This window comes from Eucyclogobius newberryi, unplaced genomic scaffold (assembly GCF_026437365.1).
Source record: "Eucyclogobius newberryi isolate DKJ021-1_F unplaced genomic scaffold, fEucNew1.0.hap1 SCAF_13, whole genome shotgun sequence".
In the NCBI taxonomy this organism is placed as follows: domain Eukaryota; kingdom Metazoa; phylum Chordata; class Actinopteri; order Gobiiformes; family Gobiidae; genus Eucyclogobius; species Eucyclogobius newberryi.
In genome coordinates, this window is record NW_027315757.1 from 29878804 (window position 1) to 29899451 (window position 20648).

The window sequence follows — 20648 nt, forward strand, 5'->3', positions numbered from 1 at the left end:
CAAAGTCCAACCCCCACGGCTTTCATTTCAGGAAGAATTTACACAAACGCAATGTAGAGCGTTTTTCTGCTCAATTGTTGCACTGTTCAAACATTTGGTGAATATTTGTAAGTTTGTCGAGCTGAAGCTTTCTATGTAGCCAACAATAACAATAGCCTGTCCCCGGCGTCAGAGCAGAAAACATGGACTGGACGATTAACAGTCGGGCCCTAGTGTGGTGCATTTTGGCATTGCTTTGCTGCTTTGGATTCCCACAAAACAAGGTGAGAAGGATCACTAGGAAGTTTGTTTGGGGGTTTTAGCTTTATTGTCTCTTGTGCATTGTCTAATTACAATCCCCCAAATGCGCTACGCTGCCGCCGTGGCACACTCGCCTGGATGTACAAGCTAGTGTTGCTAAAGTATTTTAGCTCAAAAACACACTGTTTTACGTGAAACATCTAATTATTTGAACGTCTGTCTGTCGATAAAAAGTGCATGGTTATTTTTTATGTTTTAAAATACATAATTGAATTCAAGATAAAATCAGCTTTGTTTACGTTTACTCGCCACCTTTAGAAACGCCAATACTTTGTGACATAGTATTCAAAACCTTAAGATTTGACTGCTCTGAAGATGAAGACTGCTGTGTTGTTTCTATTGAATAATACCTCTGTTTGCATACAGACACATTGAATGGTGTGACTTCATTTCTAGACTAAACTCATAAGTCCAATACCAAATGTCTGAATTGGATGACTAGATTTTCATATTTAATATTAATTGTCACAAAGGCTGAAGTGGCTAACATGCAGATTAAATTATCCGTTTAATCCCTTATTATCTCCCGTGGTTTTTGTCTGCTAGTGCAAATGAGAAGCTTGAGTTGACCACACAGTGTGACTCCAGTGTAAGCAAAACACATGTTCGTTTATAACATGCCTGAGTGAAAATGTGATCTGCAACTTATCACAATGAGAGAATGGGAGTTTGAAATGTGCATGAATCAGGCCCAACATGTGACATCTTTCTGAATGAAGCAACAGACCAATTTCACCTGCAGTTTCCCCAAATAATCATCATCTTATTTAGTAATTGACTAACCATTAGCTATACACTGGCTTCAAAATATTCCATGAGCTGAGAGTAGAGATGTTAGAAGCAAAATTAAATGGTTTTAATTCAATTTATAGTAAAAAAAACAACAACATCTAAGTATAAAGTACTTTTTTATCTGGCTGTGAACCTGCTGTCGCTTTGCCACTGCCCAGGGACTACAGATTAAAATGGGCTTGTAGCTATCTCTGGTCTGTGCAGTACATTTATTGTGCAATGTCCCTATGTTTTGTCTGTATACTACTATTATCTCTGTATACTATTATCTAATACTATATCAGGATGGGGGCACAGCATACACCTCTGCTGCTGTAGGACTTGCAGGCAGATAAAATAGTTACAGTCACAGTGTATTTATTTCACACATGGCAAGACTTTATTGTGATATAGCCTTAAACCTTTATGAAATACAACAGTAAGTTGCATTAATTGATGTTGCAACATATTGCTCATGACTAGACGGCATCACACTTCCTACAACAAGACCCGATGTGTGGTTCCTGTGATATTATTGTTGCGAACAGACCTTCCGGCCTCTACTTCAAGCTGGCCAATGTTGGTATGAGAAAATACTTTTGATGCTCATGTATCAAAAGCCCACTAATTTAAACCAGGGAATTGACAGATTGAAGTAACAATCCTCTGTCTGCCTGATTTTCATAGTTCATTTTTACAGTTTGTTGTTTTTAGTTCACCAAACTTTTAAAAAGACACCAAGCTCAAAATGTACCCGGATTTTGGTTTCTCCCAGTTCTGTCCTGTTGTGCAACACACTTGCGCAACTGCTTAAACATTTCAATGTAGAAAATTAGAGAGGGGAATAAGACGAGGGAGATGTGCTAATCTAATACTGATATAATAGTTGTTGTTTTTTTTGCTGTGGCTCGCTTGTGTGGTGCATGTGCAGTTTATTGATGGGAACTGTAACAGGTGCTGGCGTGTTTCTGAGAGCAGTGGTGATCTGAACACCAGTTTCATTTTTCTTGGCAAAGTAAAAAAAAGGTTTCAGGTAATTTGACTGTTACCATTTTGCTATCCTCATATATTGTTTCAAAAGCTAGATGAAAGTACAAGAAACATTTTGTGTTCCTGTCCACAGCACACTTTGTAGCTTTTGGAATAAATACTTTCCTTCTGACCCTGGGCATTGTCGATGCATTTGTAAGTAATCAGAAGAAAGACCCAGATGTGGTTCTTTATGATGGTTGCATTTGTCCCTCCAACATAAGTGGTTTAGTGTCTCCTAAGAGCACTGAATAATAACTGCTATAAAGCCCATAAGCAATTAGACATGTGTCCATTAACTCCATTCATGGTACATTTGGTAGTTTTGTGTTGGCCCCAGGGCCCTTAAGAGAGTACTCACTTCAATATTCATGTGGTCCTGCAGCTACAATGAGGATTTATTTTAGACCAAAGCATGAGAGTGTTCAAAGACTCAGGATGTCATTTGTTGGTGTAATGTTTGCCAAGTTGTCATATCAGTATGTATTGCACTGTCCACTCACAGTAAGTTTGGTCAGGACCAAGCTTGATTAACAAAGTCTGCCAGATTAAGCTCTTTTTAGACAGAATACTTGCTGTCGAGGCTCAGGCTCACAAACAACATGGAAATCAAGTAAATTTAATAAGCGGAGTAGACTAACATAGATGGGTTAAAAAGACATTTTTCTTTGTAAACTGTAACACACTCAATAACATTAATTTACTTTAATCTGGTTATATGTGTGTGTGTGTTTGGAAGGTATTTTTTTGCAATGCCAGCACCGTTTCCCTTCCTGAGAGTCTGCTCTTCGTATCCACACTGGATGGAAACCTCCATGCAGTTAGCAAGAAGTCGGGTTCTATCAAGTGGACTCTAAAAGAAGGTACATACTATTGTATTGTATTATTATCATTGATGTAGTGGTGCATTTACGCTTGATTACACTGTTGCTGATCAAGCACTATGCTTAGACATGGAAACTTGGTAATGATTAACTTAATGATTAACACACAACATGGACAGAGGGGGCGAGGGTAGGCAGCTCGCCTGTCATATCGCAGGCTCTGAGTCCTTTTATGCACAGTGTCCATAAATGCAAACTGGAACACGTTTTCTCATTTTTTTTAGTTTGTTTACTCTTCTCGGCATGAGCTCAAAGCAAGTCTTTTATCTGCCACAAACATTGTCTTGGACATAGTTGAAAGATTTTAGGACAGGTCTGGGTCACTGTGGCATTAACAAAAACAAACCTGACCTCGCTTCAGATCAGCTCTTTGCACAGATGTATAGCAGTGTATAACTGGAATGTCAGAACTTATCTTGGCTGTAAGGCTATATCAATCCATGATAATGGTTCAATGTTTTACTAAACCACGACTAAACCAGCTTGGTTCAGTACAACCTCAAGGCTGTGACATTTCTTCAGAAATAATACTTATTAAACAACTACACTTTGTTTGTCCATTTAAAACCTTTTCTGATTCTGATCTGATTAATATTTAAATCAAATTAATAGGCACAGGCTGCTTCCTCCGCTTAATCTGTTTTTTCTGGAAGATTTATTGCATATTCATTTGAGCAGTTCTGGGCCTGGCTTTGCACACACCTGCTGTTTTGTTCCAGTTCAACAGCCACACAAGGAGGGCTGAGCTGAAATCACTCAGACACGACTATGTGTTCTATTGTCTTCTCTTGTGTTCGTGGCAAAGGTGTTCTCTTGTGTTCGTGGCAAAGGTGTTCTCTTGTGTTCGTGGCAAAGGTGTTCCTGAGTATCCACCCACTGGGTTAATTATATTGTTGGTATTACAGCAAGAAATAGTCTTACAACGAACGTTGACAGTTACCCACCTTTCAGTAATCCTGCACTCAGCTCTAGGCTATTGATGACCCCCCTCGGCTATGATTAGAGATCAGCACCATCTGGTCCACGCCCTCTGAGTTCACAACACCGGGTGGAGTGTGTTTGCGTTGGACCTGTGGAGATTTGGTTAGACTTCTGTTTCAGCACTGGGCTGGAATTATAGTATTAAATGTCTAGCATGATGGCTAATAATGGCTGCAGATATTTCACATTTTATTTAAAAAAAATTGACATTCTCACTTTTTCTCCTCACAGATCCAGTTCTTCAGGTCCCCACACACGTTGCAGAGTAAGTCCATGTCCAATGCAAATGTCGGTTAGGAAAGTCATTGGACCAGTAAAACCTGTTAGTCTTGTTAAGTCTAATTGTTACAAATTCCTCCTGAGGTGTATTGTCTTTTTTCCAGGCCCGCCTTTTTGCCGGACCCAAATGATGGCAGTTTGTATTCACTTGGAGGAAAGAACAACGAAGGGCTCACTGTAAGAGGAACTAACTTTATAAAAAAAAGTTCCACTTTGCTTAAAAAAAGAACATTACTAATCTCTATAAGATAAGATAATCCTTTATTGTCCACACATGGGGAAATTTCATTGTTGTAACGCAGGTAGATACAGCGGAAAAGAACAGATAACTTGTAGGAAGTTTGAAAAACACTCTCAATAGAAGATCTCTTCTATTGAGAGTGTTTTTATATCATATCCACTATATCCTATATCCACTCATTTTATTCACCCACATACTATTTATCCTGTTATACAGTGTAATGTAATGTTTTTGTTGTTGTTTTTTTTAGAAATTGCCATTCACTATACCCGAGTTGGTCCAAGCCTCTCCATGTCGCAGCTCAGATGGAGTTCTTTATATGGGTATGTATCATCTTATGTGTACATCAGTGCCAATGAACTACCGATATTAACATAAAATAAGCACTATTAAACTGGCCAATGTAATTCTTGTATAAACAAAAATTACAAAAACCTTTATCTTTAAGTTGTCATATATGTATGTGTAAGTATTGACGTATCTGCCATTCTTTACTGGTAACATTGTATATCTTCTGTTCATATCTCAAGCCCTTTATATATACCCCATTTATCTTTTTTAAAACAAAACAAATGTTTTGCAAACTTGAGACTACAGTCCTTTGAAATGGTCCAGACGGATACTGTTGAAAATTAGCCATTGCAATAACTGGACTGTGTCTTTGCAGGTAAGAAGCAGGACTTGTGGTATGTGGTGGACCTTTTGACTGGGGAAAAGCAGCAGACCCTGACTTCCTCCTTCGCTGAGATGTTTTGTCCATCATCATCTTTACTCTACTTTGGACGCACAGGTGCATATAAAGCTCAGCCCGCTGCAGCACCCATTTAGGTTGAACACTTTATTAACTTGAATGTGTGTTACTAAGAAGTAACTACCGGTAGTTGAAGATTTTTTTTCATCTGGCAACAATTTATTAGAACAGTAAAGCCATTATTTTTCTAGTGTTACAGTGGACCAATTACACTTATTATAGCCAGATTGATTAATTAATCGGTCGCGCAGCAAGAAGGTCCTGGAATCGATTCCCGCTGGGGCCTTTCTGTGTGAAGTTTGCATGTTCTTCCTGTGCCTGCGTAGGTTTACTCTGGGTACTCTGGTTTCCTCTACCACTAAAAACATGTACAACAGGCTCTTCCCCTCAGTGGGACTTGGTAACATCAGCCTGCCCAGGGACTTTAGGTGGAAATTAGTACTTGAGCTACAACCTGGTACAATGCATCCGGATAAATACTAACCAGGGCAGATCAAAATGCTGAGGCCTTTTCGCTTCTAACATTCTAACGAGCTTAGTGAAAAGATTATCTCTGCCAGTCTAAAATACTGTTTGGATGAACCTCTGACCACCTGTCAGAGGTATGTTAGAGGCGTATGTATCGTTGGCCATGGCTTCCCCCACTATTTTGTATGTGAAAGTTACTGCAGACAATGACTTAAGCCCTGGAGTCAGTGGTGTCAAGTATTCGCTCACTGTGTAACCCAAAAGCATTTGTTCCAGATTTCATTATAACTCCACATTTTAAAGCATTCCAACCATTTTACAGCTGTATAAATTATTGTTCTTCTTCTTCTGTAGAGTATACCATTACCATGTATGACACCAAAAGCAGAGAGCTGCGATGGAATGCTACTTACTCTGATTACGCTTCAACGCTGCCTGATGATGACACAAAGTACAGTAAGTCACCACGGAGTAATTCATTTCATTTTTCAATTTCAACACATAATATTTGTATCAAATACTCTTGAAAAGAACTATAACTATAAATAAATATTGTAAGATTTGTTACTGAGTGTGTTGAAAAAGTATCCCTATTAAACTGATCCAATGGTTGAGTGCTGTTAAATTTGCATTTTTATATAGTGAATTATAGTGAAACACTAACAAACACAATATTTTTCAAAGTGTAATAATTGCGATCGATTTCTGCTCTAATGATTCCTTTCTTGGTTTGCAGAAATGGCCCATTTTGTATCAAACGGTGATGGCCTTGTGGTGACTGTGGACAGTGATACCGGAGATGTTCAATGGGTCCAGAACTACAACTCGCCAGTGGTGGCCATGTACATCTGGCAGCGCGAGGGACTTCGGAAAGTACCCCACACAAATGTCGCCGTAGAAACCCTGCGATATCTCACCTTCATGTCGGGAGATGTCGGCCGCATCACCCAATGGAAGTATCCATTCCCCAAAGAGCAGAAGCCCAAAAACAAATTTATGTAAGACGTTTCTCCTTTCTTCTCCTGTTACTTCCTTTATTGTCATTTCATATTCATTTGTTTTGGTAAATGTAATTGTGAGCGCCATATTTTGTTTGGGTTATGATATATTTTAGAATAATATTTTGTGCTTTGTCAAAATGTTTTTTCTGTCTCAGGGCCACATTATATGTGGGCAAATATTCCACCAGTCTCTATGCCTCCTCTTCTCTGGTGCACGACGGCATGACTGTGGTGGTAAGTCAAAAAATGAACATGTTTTCAAGCCACTGCACCGTTTTTTGTCATGAAAGAAAAAAATGGGTTCATATTCAAATTACCGTATTTTTCGGAGTATAAGTCGCACCGGAGTATAAGTCGCACCTGCCAACAAAATGTGTATAATATAGAAGAAAGAAAACAAATATAAGTTTCACTGGAGTATGAAATGCGGTTGCAAGTGTGAAAATAACAAATAATATCACATATAAGTCGCTCCGGAGTATGAGTATAAGTATAATAGAACATACCTATAGGTTTCATAGACCTATATTTAAGTATAGGTCTATGAAACTATGAACTATGAAAAAATACGGTAATAGTTGTATAAAATCCAAAGAAATCAGGGTCACGTTACATTTTCTAAACTGTGTCTTTCACGTGTCAAAACTTTGTAATGGCTGCGCATTATTCATTATTATATTACATTCTATTTGTTTATTTCCTAAAACCCTCTTCTCTTGGACTGGCACATTCTTGTGTATATAATGTTGTAATGTTTGCTGGTGTCTTTGTGCAGCCTCGTGGGAGAACCTTTCCATTGCTGGAGGGACCAGACAGCCAGGAAACTAAAGAGGACAAGGAATGTGTCATCACACCAAGCACTAACGTCAAGTTTAATGCTGCGTTTCGAGAGCGAAATCGTATGAACTTTATGAGGAACTACCTACTTTTGATAGGTTAGAAATACTTCTGTTACTCTGAATAGACAGCTCTAACACTTTGTGTGCAATACTGTCCTCTGTATATATGTATACGGTAAATAAAATGTATTCTTAAACTTGTTTCTAGGTCACCACGAAACCCCTCCTGAAGCTCACTCCAAGATTCTAGAGAAATTTCCAGACAGCTTCCCTCGTAATCAAGGCAATGTCATCCCACCTACAACCGACAAGAAATTAGATGAGGTGAAGCTGTGAATATTGTGAACTACTTTTCTTGTGTACTTGTTTTCTTATTCTTTTGCCATGTTCTCTCTCATGCAGAAGGTGAATGAAAGTGGAAATAATCCTGGTAAAACTCCACCACCTCCACCTGAAACTTCAATACAAGAACCCGGAGCAACAGTTCGCTCAGTGAAGCCCGAGGCCCCAGTGGACTCTATACTCAAAGACATGGCCACAATCATCTTCTCCACCTTCCTCTTGGCAGGCTGGGTGGCTTTTGTCATTACCTATCCAAAGGTAAATGTGACATGCACCGTACATGTCTGTTCAGTTCATAGCGTATGTGATGACTTGAACCGTCTCTCTCGCTGTAGAGTGTGCAGAAGCAGCAGCAGCTCCAGCACCAGGAATTTCAGAGGCAGATGGAGGAGAGACTTGAGCTGCTCCAGAGGCAGCAGCCCTTCCCCGTCACAGATCTGGGACTGGCCCTGGCTCCTGACACGGACTATCTGGACGTGGCCCATATTCGCTCAGAGGGCTCTGAACACAGCAGCCCTAACATCACGCCCCGGGCCTCCAACCACTCCAACATGTCCATGTCTGAGATCGGAAGCTCGGCCAATGAACATGAAGATGGAGGTAAAAACGAACGATTGACTGCATCTTTTGCTCTGTACTTTAAATTATTTACTAAAACAGCTTTTCTTTCTCATCCAGAGGAAACAAGCATAGTAAGAGTGGGCAACATAACTTTCCATCCTAAAGAGGTTCTAGGTCACGGTGCTGAAGGAACTATTGTGTACAGGTTTGTTCATTTATTATTGTTTGTTTAAATGATTGTCAATCCAAATCACATCTAATCATGTGTTGTTCTTGCACAAAGGGGTCAGTTTGACAATAGGCCTGTGGCGGTGAAGAGAATCCTCCCGGAGTGCTTCAGCTTTGCAGACAGAGAAGTTCAGCTTCTCAGAGAGTCTGATGAGCATCCAAATGTGATCCGCTACTTCTGTACAGAGAGAGATCGGCAGTTCCAGTATATTGCCATTGAGTTGTGTGCTGCTTCTCTTCAAGAGGTACAAAGTATTTCAAATCTGTATTCATGTTACACTTAACTTGTCTGTGTACTGTAATAGAGCTGTCGAGTTTCTTTTTAGTTTTGTTATAATTTAGTTGTGTTTGTCTAGTATGTGGAGAGGAAAGACTTTGACCGCCACGGACTTGAACCGGTCATGCTCCTGCAGCAGACCATGTCTGGACTTGCTCACCTTCACTCTCTCAACATAGGTATTTAAAGATGCACTAAACACCATTGTGGCTCTTGCAATGTACTGTATACTATAATTCTTTTATAGTCCACAGGGATCTGAAGCCTCACAATATCTTAGTTTCAATGCCAAATGCTCATGGTCGTGTCAAGGCCATGATTTCAGACTTTGGCCTGTGTAAAAAGCTGGCCGTGGGCCGACACAGCTTCAGCAGAAGGTCTGGGGTCCCTGGCACTGAGGGATGGATTGCACCTGAAGTTCTTAGTGAAGACTGCAAAGATAACCCTGTAAGCAACAAACAGTCGAAATACAAGCAACAAAAACACATGTACGTAGACAGTTGATGACACTGGCTTCTTTATGTTCTCACTAGACGTGTGCAGTGGATATTTTCTCTGCTGGCTGCGTCTTTTATTATGTGGTGTCCCAAGGCAGCCATCCTTTTGGTAAATCTATACAGAGGCAAGCCAACATTCTACTCGGTAAATACAGTCTGGAGCACCTACAAATTGACAAACATGGTGAGAATGCTTCTCTGAATATTCAAAAGCTTTTGATAGGTTTTAAACATTGTTAAGTACATGGTACTATTGAGCTGCTTCTGACTTTTCACCAGAGGACATTATAGCCAGAGATCTGATTGAGCAAATGTTGAGTATGGAGCCCAATAAGAGGCTTTCTGCCGAGTGCATCCTTAAGCACCCTTTCTTTTGGACCTTGGAGAAGGAGTTGCAGTTCTTCCAAGTATGTATGGATTTAATATTTTGCCACATAATTCAGAAAGAGAGCTTCATGTATTTCCTATTTTAGGATGTTAGTGATAGAATTGAAAAGGAACCGCTGGACGGACCAATTGTTAGACAGCTGGAAAGAGGTGGAAGAGCTGTTGTCAAGGGCGATTGGAGAGAGCACATTACTGTACCATTGCAAACGGGTATGACTATTGACAACTGTTTGCATAAATAGGATAAACCTCAAGCCTTATACAGTCAGATTTAATTTATTTTATTTCTTGTAGATTTGAGGAAATTTCGTTCCTACAAAGGTGGTTCTGTTCGAGACCTAATGCGTGCAATGAGAAATAAGGTATAACTGGTTTTGAAGACTCGTTTTCCCTTTGTTTCCATGTTATTGAAGTGTTTCTCTTTCCACAGAAACACCACTACAGAGAACTTCCCTTTGACGTCCAAGAAACTCTTGGCTCAATCCCTGATGACTTTGTGTCATATTTCACATCCCGTTTTCCTCATTTACTCATACACACATACCTTGCAATGCGGACCTGTGTAACAGAGAGGCCTTTTCTGCCTTACTACTCTCCAAAAATGCAGCTTCCACAAACTTTTATTCAGCATGTTTTCAAAGACGCACAGAAACAAAATGACCAATGCCAACGGCAAACACCATCAGAAACATCTACACAACAGCAAGAACCTTTGCCACCACCACCGCAGTCCTGTGAAATGTCTGCGCTTACACCGGTGTCTTCATCACAGATGTTGCCATTTGAAACAGTGCAGCAAGTAGACCCGATTAATCAGACACAATGTCCTTCAATTTTGTTGGAACAACAGAGCAGTCTGTCACTGACTCAACCTTCTCCACTGGATCATACGCTCGTCTCATTGGGACCAAGTTTGCCGGACCCAGCTCAGACACAAACGTTGCCTTAACTGGACTCAAAGGGAATGTTGCTTTGCTGATGAGGACCAGGCCTGCAGTGCCTGGGATGCACTGGATGAAGCAGCTCTTACCTTTCACAAAGTGCCTTCGGCTCGCTAGGTTTCCTGGCAAACCGTCCACAAGCTTTGCCATGGTCATCTGCTTGGGTTGTCTTGGAACAGGGCTATTAAGTGAATATTTCATTTTACGTCCGAAATGGTATTTATCTTAAATGGCGTTTTTGTAAGAAATGTGGATGTTGTTGAGATGTTTTGATAGTTTTAATGTGCAATCTTGTACAGTATTTGTTGTTGTGTTCAATGCACAGTTGTATATTTTTTATAAACTGATTCATAATTGGATAATTGGATCATTGGTAATTTTATGTGGCCGTTGTGCCTTTTTTCTTTTTTTTCCCTAAATCATTGTGCTGTAGACAGCTTTTTTATTAACTTGCTCAATGTTCCAACTTGTGCTGCTAGTGGCTTGTAATTTGTTAATCAAGCTCAGAAATGGACCGTTCCAAAGATTGTGTAGATATCAATTTGAAGTCGATGAGTATGTGGTTTTATCAGAGGCCAGAATCCTGTTGCATAAATGAATGATTTGCACATTAAACATTTATAACTTTTCTATTTAATACATGTTTGTCTCAATACGTTTGTTATTATTTTTCATTAAGATTTGGAAGATAAATTGTGTGTGCATTAGGCTATTTTAATGTATATTCATCTACAACTAGGCCCATATTAGACCAAGTAACAGACGCCAATGTCAATTATGGCAACAAGACTTTGCTAGTTTGAAGTTTACACAAAAGACTGCTTCATCTTTGCTGTGTTTATCCTCAACAGGTCGGAATGAGCGCATGAGGAAATGTGTCCTCTTGTGCTTACCTTACTTGACCTTTAACATAACTTTTAGCCTTTAGCTCGTTGCTCTTCCTCTGAATTAACTTAATCTTTATTGTAAATGAGGAATGTTTCTCTATGACACACCGGTACGTAACGATTAGCTGTAACTGTTAAATAAAACAGATTAAAGTAACACTGCAGACAAAAACTTGTGGATGGCTAATGTGGCTAACTGCTAACTTCAGCTAAAAACAAAGGATATTTATGACCATGGAGCTGGTCTTTTTCACGTGTTTAATTTAATTATCAGGGTACATTGCATTATTAAACATGGATATAACGCGACATATGCATGTTCCAGGCTCAACCACTGCTTTTTATCTACAAATTTATGCTTATGTCAATTTATTTACAATGGTTGCTACCTACAGCGACAGATTGAGATATGATCACATCCAGAACTACACAACAATGACAAATATTAGAACAGAATTAGAAACAGAAGACATGTCACGTCATTTTTCTACAAACGACAAATGTGCCATGGCTCTGGAGCGTCGCTTTGACTGTGCCAGGGATAAAGTTGTCAGCCGGACAGAGTGTGAGGACAGGGGGTGCTGCTTTGCCCCCCTGTCGGCTGTCCCGGGACCACCCTGGTGCTACTTCCCCCCCGCGCATCCCGGCTACGTCATGGGCCCCCTCACGCCCAGCGAGAAAGGACAAGAAGCCACTCTGACCCTTGCCAAAGCATCACACCTTCCCAAAGACATAGACACTCTTCATATGGAGGTTGTGGAGGAGAGTGCAGAATACTTTCACCTCACTGTAAGTTGGGTTGCAATAACAGTGAATGATTCATGATTATGTGGAAAAAAAAACACTGTTGGATGAGTTGAAATGTTTAATGTTTATTGTGAGGTGAAAGACGCTTCATCTCAAAGGTATGAGGTCAAGTTGCCAGGGAAACAACGGGCTCCTCGGGGCAGAACAGGCCCACAAGATGCTCTTTACTCCATTCAGTTTCAACACTGGCCTTTTGGATTCACACTACTTCGTAAATCAAATGAGAGAGTGATGTGAGTATTTTATCTCTTGTCTTTTACAAAATGATGCTACTCACTGAAGCCATAATCATGTTGAATTTCCTGCTGTGTTTTTCTGTTCTATTCCGTGGTTCTCTTCAAGCATGAACACAACTGTGGCTCCTCTTTTATTCGCGGATCAGTACATTCAGCTGTCAACAACACTGGCTTCCTCCTTTGTGTCTGGCCTTGGAGAACATTACACTTCCTTAAGTCTGGACATTAACTGGACGTCTGTAACACTGTGGAACCAAGACACTAAACCCCGTGTATGTTGGATATATCATCTGATAGAAGTAAAACAAAGTCACCTTTCACCTAAGCCAGCGCCCAAATCATCTTGTGTTTTTGTGTTTCCAGGCTGATGCAAACCTCTATGGTTCTCATCCCTTTTATATAGTCCAAGAAGGAGATGGGTTTGCACATGGAGTTTTCCTGCTAAACAGCAATGCAGTTGGTAAAATTAAAAAAAAAGATAGATTTTAGATTCTAAGATGTATAAACATGGGAATATTGCATTCCTAAATGTTATACGTTATTTTATGTTGTAGAGGTGATACTGCAGCCCACTCCTGCTCTTACGTGGGTTGCTCTCGGGGGAATCCTGGACCTGTATGTGTTCTTGGGACCTGATCCAGAGAGTGTTATTCGCCAGTACCTGCAAGTAATTGGTATGGCAAAACAAGTCAAAAACAAACAGACCAATGGCTTTAAGAAATAATGACCTAAATCTGCTCTTAACGCAAACTACAAAACATACATTGTGATAATTAATGTGCCATATTTGTATTTGACCATCATTTTGTGTTTGTTCATCATTGTTAATAAAACAGCAATCTAACCGAAGCAAGCTAGAGAAAAAAGATGATTCGTATTGTTCCACAAAAAATGTGTACATATTATATATCTGTCCATTTGTGTATGTGTAAATATTTCAAGGTTACCCAATGATGCCCCCTTACTGGGCTCTGGGCTTTCACCTTTGTCGTTGGGGATACACAACAAGTAATACGACCCGACGAGTGGCACAACACATGCATGATGCCAATTTACCCATGGTAAATACAGCACCCACTGTCCTATGTCCAATAATGTGACAATCCTCAAACATTTACAATTATTTAAACATGCATGAGGTATGTTTTGTTTTTGCAGGATGTACAGTGGAATGACCTAGACTATGCAGATGATCGCAGGATCTTCACCTTTGACCCCTTGCGGTTTGGTGACCTTCCAGAGATGGTGCAGGACTTTCATGAAAGAGGCTTGAAATATGTCCTCATTCTGGTGATGTATAATTTTTTTTCTGAATTACACCACTAGATGGCAGCATTAGTATCCATTTTTGTGACAGTTTATTTTACATTTTGAACAGGATCCCGGTATCAGTACAACCAGCCCTCCTGGCTCATACCCTCCATACGATGATGGAATAAAAAGAGATGTGTTTATTAAAAATGCTACTGGCAATATCCTCATTGGAAAGGTTATTGGTTTAAGCCTTTTTACGCTTTTTAAAAGTTATATGTCGGTTTTCATATTTGTTTTTGATCAATTAGGTGTGGCCCGGGCCAACTGCCTTTCCTGACTTCACTAGTCCTGAGACGAGACAATGGTGGGAGGACTGCATTCGTGACTTTCTTTCAATGGTGCCTGTGGATGGCCTTTGGATTGTAAGTCATCATCATATATAATATTTAATTTAATTTGTTTATTCAACCAGGAAGTTGTCTCTCAGTTGCTCTATCAATCAACACAAGTTAATAATTCTCTTGAAATTAGCAAGCAACACTACAGCTTCCAATTTAAGGTCTTTTTGTAGGTTATTCCAAGACTAAGGTGCAGAGTAGGAACAATCAGATTTTCCCAGCTCTGTAAGGCCGTGAGAGATGTTGAAATGTAGTTGGGATGAGGGGCGACTAGAGCTAACAGTGACGAGGTCACTGAGATATTTTGGGCGTTTCCTCAGAATAGCTTGTAAATGAATACAGGTATGTAACAATGTTTTCTACACGTTGACACGGATATCCAACCATCTAAGTCCTAAAGAGTGCACTGGTGACTTAGATTTCGTGATAAACTGTAGTGATGTATACACAGTGTACAGTGTATGTAGAGTAGATGAGGGCACATACATATCGCCATAGTTGATTACAGAGACACCTGTTACTATGTTAAGAGATTCAGATTTGTGGCTCTCTGCTAGAACACACTGGGTACAAACGCTTTTGAAAGATCCACATAGAAGGCTGCCACATGTTGTTTGTTATCAAGCACATCCTTTATGTCATTTACTACAAGCGCGGCTGCAGTGATTGAGTGATGGCCGCTTCTAAAACCAGATTGAAAGTTGCTTAGAATTTTGTTTTCAATAATAAAGTGTTTTATTTGTACATTAACGCATGAGCACGCTTTGCTTAGGGTTGAAAGCTTTGAAATTGGTCGACAGTTATTCATGTTTGATGGGACTTTAAATAAAGGGAGAACTTGAGCTGTTTTCTAATCTTTAGGGATTATATTAGAAGAGAGACTTGGGTTCAAAATATACAAAATATGTGATTAGTTCTGCTATGAAATCAGCAGCGGCTTTTAAGAACTGGGGCCCAAGTTGATCTGGACCTGCAGATTTTTTATGATCATGTCTGTGAACTTGAATGACAGATATCAGCTTAAAGCATCAATCATTTCCATTGTTGCTGTTTTATGTCCTAAATACGTAAACGTTTAAAATCAAACGGAATCAATGTTGAAGACAGTTTGCAGTGCCTCGATAATAGTTTAATATTTGTGAACATTAAGGCAGTCCGCTTCAAAGACGTACCGGTGAGTGATTGATGTGAAAACCTCTCTGCTCCACCCAGGACATGAACGAACCCTCCAGTTTTGTGCAGGGCTCAGTGGAGGGCTGTCCTGACACTGACGTGGAGAATCCACCCTATACTCCTCGTGAGTAGTTATTTGTGCTTTGTCTATTGTCATACAGCGCTTACTTTTGTACATGCACATAGTACACATATTATACTACTCATATTAATTTCCCACCCTACAGCAGTTGTTGGCGGCCAGTTAAATGCAAAAACACTTTGTATGTCGGCTCGGCAACGCCTGTCTACTCACTACAACCTACATAATATGTATGGACTTACAGAAGCATATGCCACTCACAAGTATGCAACACGTACAACATTGTTTTACTCTATGATTAGACATTTGCCAATAATTAAAAAGGTTCATTGTTTTATACTTTAGGGCGCTTATGAATATTCAGAGCAAGCGACCCTTTGTGTTGTCTCGCTCCTCCTACCCCGGGATCGGACGTTTTTCTGGAGTGTGGACTGGTGATGTCACAAGTGACTGGGATCATCTCAGACACTCAATCACTTGTGAGGACATGAACGTGTACAAACTGTTGTCACATTTTAGGAAATGGGTAGAAACTAATTTTTTGATCTGTTCCCATGCAGCCGTCCTGATGTTTGGTGTGTACGGGGTTCCTCTCGTGGGGGCCGACGTGTGTGGGTTTGAAGGCAACACTACAGAAGAGTTATGTGTGCGGTGGATGCAGCTCGGGGCCTTTTATCCATTCATGAGGAACCACAATGACAGGCAAAACAGAGTATGTGTCCACTAACAAATGTACAACTTTTTATGTAAGACCATCAAATAAAAATACATGACTTGTTTTGACATGGTAAAATTTAATATATTTGACATCAGACATCCTTAGTCCTTACAGCTTTAAAGTGCCTCTGACAGGTTGGACTACTCATGGAACTAAAATGCAGTTAAGATAGATATATTTAGATTTTTCTAAAAAAAAATTTAAAAGTATCCCAGAATAGAAATTTTACACGTTTGTATTTTCACCTTCTGTTTGTAATTGATGAAATACCCAGCAAACACTGCAAAAAATCATCTAATGTCAATTTATCTTTATTTAGAGAATCTTTATTTAGTTGAATTAATGTTAAGAGAGTCAAAAAAGTTGTTTATTTGTGTAAATTCTGCATAAACTTTGACTGGAATGAGATTTTTCAACTTTTCTCCGCAAATAGCCACTCGATTGATGTAAAACTATAATGTATATGTACAGCAGGTATAAATACACCAGATAAAGTCATACGGCCTTCAATGTTTATTTACTTTTTATTATACGTCTTGGTACATCATGTTATGTCCAAGTTTTGTTTTTTTGCCTGTAAACAGTTGGCTTTAAAAAACAGTCCATTCTATCATGTTTTATAAATAGTGATAACCAGAGCTCTTTGTTTTGTGTTTTCATGCGTATCTGTCTCTAGCCCCAGGAGCCATATGTATTTGGAAAGGAAGCCCAAGCAGCCATGCGGAAAGCTCTAAACCTGCGCTACTCCCTTCTTCCATTCCTCTACACACTTTTTCATCACGCACACACCTCTGCTGAGACTGTGGCCAGACCACTCTTTGTTGAGTATGTGTCACTTGTAGTGCAGTAATATGTAACATTATATCTTTCATACCCACTTTCCCCTTCTTCAAGATTTCCCTCCGACCCAAATTGTCGGGCTATTGACCGACAGTTCTTGTGGGGCAGTGCACTTCTCATCAGCCCAATCCTAGAACAAGGAATCACAGAGTTTCCTGCTTACCTCCCCTTTGGCACTTGGTACAGCCTGCAGGATGTAAGTATGTATTGCATGCATAGTTTCACACCATGATGCCCCATATCATCATTTATTTTGTCAATAAACATTTTAGTACACTAATTGATTAAAAGTGTATTATAATAGTGATTTAAAGTCCATCCCATTGTTATTTATTTAAGTTCATTTGAAAGCTGTGACCTTTTTAGACAATTTTTAAGCATTGCACTGTCCTGAGACCAATCAGAACTAACTGGTTGGGTCTAAGAACATGCACATGGCATGAGCTGCATTTTTGGAAGTTCTCTGCCTTTGTTATTCTCTGTCTTCTTTGAGGTCAAACTAGGAAGACGTTTTAATGAAGAGAAAGTCTGTTATAAACTTCCCCTATAATAATCACATGTTTTGGTTGATGAGTGATTCATCTGTTTGCTTTAGGGCCAGCCTTTTTACAGCAAGGGTCAGTATTTGCTCCTTTCAGCCCCACTGGATACCATAAATGTTCATGTAAGAGAGGGACACATACTACCTCAGCAGGTAAGAGAGAAAATATATTTTATGTTCTAAATCTAACACTTATTAACTATTAATGTGAATATTTTTTGTTTTTACAAGGAGCCCACTTTAACAACCTCGGAATCTCGCACCAATCCTTTCTTTCTGACAGTCGCGTTGTCCACAGGAGGATATGCATGGGGGGACCTGTTTTGGGATGATGGAGAAAGTCTCGACACCTTTGAGAAAACAAATTATAGTTATGTCATTTTCATTGCAGGGCAGGTATGATCATGTATTAATGGGTTTTTATATGAGTCAGTGAAAAGTTGTAATTGTACCTCATCCAAAGGCACAGATTGTGAGTGACCCTGTGACCCTAAATGGGGGCCTGGATGGATTGGTGCTGGGAGGGCTGCGTGTTTTAGGTGTACCCTCCGCCCCTCGGTATGTTCTTGCCAATGGGGAGAAAGTCAGAGATTTTACCTATCGCAGTGACACAAAGGTAAGAGGTGTCACTTCACATATCTATGAGCAGGCTGTTCATGCTATGGACCTCTGTATTCATCATTACAATATGTCACTTTTCTTACTGGAATATCTTCTTTCTACAGGTATTAACCGTGAACAAGTTGACTCTGCCCATGTCAAAGGTTTTCACAGTTCAGTGGGCACTTTGACTCATGGGGTACTGAAGACTTTCTTTTTAATTATATTTGAATTTATTCTGATGCTGCACAAAAACTGTTTATTTAAATATTCTTAAATAAAACATACACACTGTTATTTCAATTATTTATCTGTATTACTCACCCAGGCTAAAGGCTGGTTGATATACATAAATCAACATGTCTATTTGTTTATAATCTAGTATTGTTTGTTAATAGTATTATTATATTGTAAAGCTTCAAACACACAATTCTCTTGTAGTATAGATATTTTCAGAATAAAAGATGGGTTGTCGACCATCCACTTCAGTAAAATTCAACACGTTTTACTTTGAAAATACGAGTCGGATGTGCTTTTTACTCTTCGTACATCACATGGATTTCAACAATCAAACATTTGGCATCCCTGACGGAAAACACCGATCACAAACAAGACCCTTGATCTTTCAGAGCTTCTGAACCGCGCTGACACGCGGGGATGTGCCGCCGGGACGTGGCGCGGGTCCGCGGCTGAGCTGGATGTGCTGTGCGGGCTGTGGCTGCTGCGGGACTGAAGGTGAAAGCTGTTCGGACACACGCTCATGTCTCGTGCTGGGGCAGGTGTATATCTCATTATTAGAAAGGACAGATGCACTGATGTCTTCTTTTCTCTGTATATTCAGGGGAAATAGGCTTAATTTTAAAGTTACACATAGTCATCGAAACAGGGCAGTGCAGAAAGATGCTAAACTAAAATACTAGGCTAATATTACAGCAGAAGGGGTTATGGTCTCCGGGTGGGAGTAAACACTTAAATGGTTCTGTTGGACAAATGAATGAAATGTGGTGGGACCGTGAAAGTCTGTCCTCCTCTGTCCTCAGGACGATGGAGCTGATAGAGACAGACATGGCACGCCTCAACCTGCCACTGAAATGTGTCCTCGCCACCAGATCTCTCCATTATCATAAAGGCCAGGCCCATCGCGTTAATCTGAAGTGCTCTGAATACCAACCATGGCTGGCTGTTCGACTCAAGTTCACTCTGCAGGCCTGTCTGAGCAGGACCAGGGCACAATAATGTGGCCTAAGAGACAAGTGAATACTAATGACTCAAGGCCTAGAATATGAGTCCATCTTCTAATATAATTTGTGACTTTCAAGTTAACCACTATCATCATCAGAAAGATCTTGATGTTTTGATTGAGTTGCCTCCAGTTGAAAACTGTTACACTTTGTCACAGAAGTGACCCGCTTCAGCCTTTGGCATTTCGGCTTCTCTCAAAACACTCAACTTTATTTGGCTCCTATGTATTTTTATTTTCTTACTAGCACAAGGATGTTGCTGCTCTTGTTGAAGTTTCGTGGTGTAGTTCTGCTCCTGGAAAATGTGAAGTATTCCACAGGTCAGAGCTAAAGGCACTGATGATATTTAACATTACATTATACTTTAGATGATGTGTTCTATCATGTCTATAATATGTGTGAGCACTGAGGCAGTAGAATATATTATATATATATATATATATATATATATATATATATATATATATATATATATATATATATATATATATTAGCTCTGCAGTTACTCCAGACTGAAATATCCACCAGTCCTTGGGCAGTAGTTACTTCTGTTAAGTTGGCTACACACATTCTCCATATTCACATAAATCCAGCAAAAATAAAGCTATAGGCAACTGGACTTTATTAATGCCGGATGTCTCAAAATCTTCACCACTTATATATCCGTATATCATAAAGTTAAATAGGTTAATGGCTTGTGTGTAATGATAATCTTTGACATGTGTAAAGGATGAAGACTAAAAGGGGCTGCTCCCAGTGCCAGCAGACTGTTTGAAATGTGGCAGCAGGAAGTGGGGTGCTGTTTAATCAGGCCGAGATAAACATGTCCTGTGAGGAAAAAGGAGGGAGAATTCCATGGATTGAGTGGGGAAAATGCTTAGCCAATAAGACTAAAATACAAATTCAACAATCACTTAGAAACCATGATGTGGCGGATTTGTTAAATAAAGCTACAAACCTCTACAATAAAATGAGTTGTTGATCTTTAAGTCCTAATTGCTCTGGGGTTTGTTACCTTCAAACTTTTATATCTTTCTTCCTGCACATTTCTGATGCCGATGACATCTGGTGACTACTGATAACAGCCAGGAATT

The 20648-nt window shown here is 39.7% G+C and overlaps 2 protein-coding genes across 2 annotated transcripts; both read left to right on the plus strand.

Moving 5' to 3' along the window:
* Nucleotides 1-10: 10 nt before the first annotated feature.
* Nucleotides 11-11057, plus strand: ern1 (endoplasmic reticulum to nucleus signaling 1). Its single transcript, XM_072443403.1, has 22 exons — nucleotides 11-263; nucleotides 2840-2963; nucleotides 4197-4230; nucleotides 4349-4421; nucleotides 4736-4808; nucleotides 5153-5275; nucleotides 6059-6160; nucleotides 6441-6702; nucleotides 6861-6939; nucleotides 7481-7640; nucleotides 7753-7868; nucleotides 7947-8144; nucleotides 8222-8486; nucleotides 8565-8652; nucleotides 8731-8920; nucleotides 9032-9131; nucleotides 9200-9399; nucleotides 9486-9633; nucleotides 9729-9856; nucleotides 9923-10046; nucleotides 10131-10198; nucleotides 10267-11057. The coding sequence occupies exons 1-22, from the start codon at nucleotides 183-185 to the stop codon at nucleotides 10783-10785; spliced, it is 3255 nt and encodes a 1084-aa protein (XP_072299504.1). The 5' UTR covers nucleotides 11-182; the 3' UTR covers nucleotides 10786-11057.
* A 946-nt stretch (nucleotides 11058-12003) lies between these two features.
* gaa (alpha glucosidase) lies at nucleotides 12004-18572 on the plus strand. The gene is made up of 19 exons (XM_072443387.1): nucleotides 12004-12453; nucleotides 12547-12704; nucleotides 12814-12979; nucleotides 13071-13167; nucleotides 13262-13381; nucleotides 13650-13768; nucleotides 13866-13997; nucleotides 14086-14196; nucleotides 14270-14383; nucleotides 15572-15656; nucleotides 15760-15877; nucleotides 15960-16093; nucleotides 16175-16326; nucleotides 17009-17157; nucleotides 17227-17368; nucleotides 17768-17866; nucleotides 17945-18109; nucleotides 18177-18329; nucleotides 18439-18572. Exons 1-19 carry the CDS (start codon nucleotides 12043-12045, stop codon nucleotides 18502-18504), a joined length of 2691 nt encoding a protein of 896 aa, XP_072299488.1. The 5' UTR covers nucleotides 12004-12042; the 3' UTR covers nucleotides 18505-18572.
* The last annotated feature ends 2076 nt before the right edge of the window (nucleotides 18573-20648 follow it).

Coding starts and splice junctions, on each gene's coding strand:
- ern1 (XM_072443403.1), top strand. CDS start 183: ATGGACTGGACGATTAACAGTCGGGCCCTAGTGTGGTGCATTTTGGCA. Junction 6,940..7,480: donor ACGACGGCATGACTGTGGTG/GTAAGTCAAAAA, acceptor GTCTTTGTGCAG/CCTCGTGGGAGAACCTTTCC. Junction 8,487..8,564: donor CAATGAACATGAAGATGGAG/GTAAAAACGAAC, acceptor TTTCTCATCCAG/AGGAAACAAGCATAGTAAGA.
- gaa (XM_072443387.1), top strand. CDS start 12,043: ATGGTTGCTACCTACAGCGACAGATTGAGATATGATCACATCCAGAAC. Junction 13,382..13,649: donor CCAGTACCTGCAAGTAATTG/GTATGGCAAAAC, acceptor AAATATTTCAAG/GTTACCCAATGATGCCCCCT. Junction 13,769..13,865: donor ATGATGCCAATTTACCCATG/GTAAATACAGCA, acceptor TTGTTTTTGCAG/GATGTACAGTGGAATGACCT.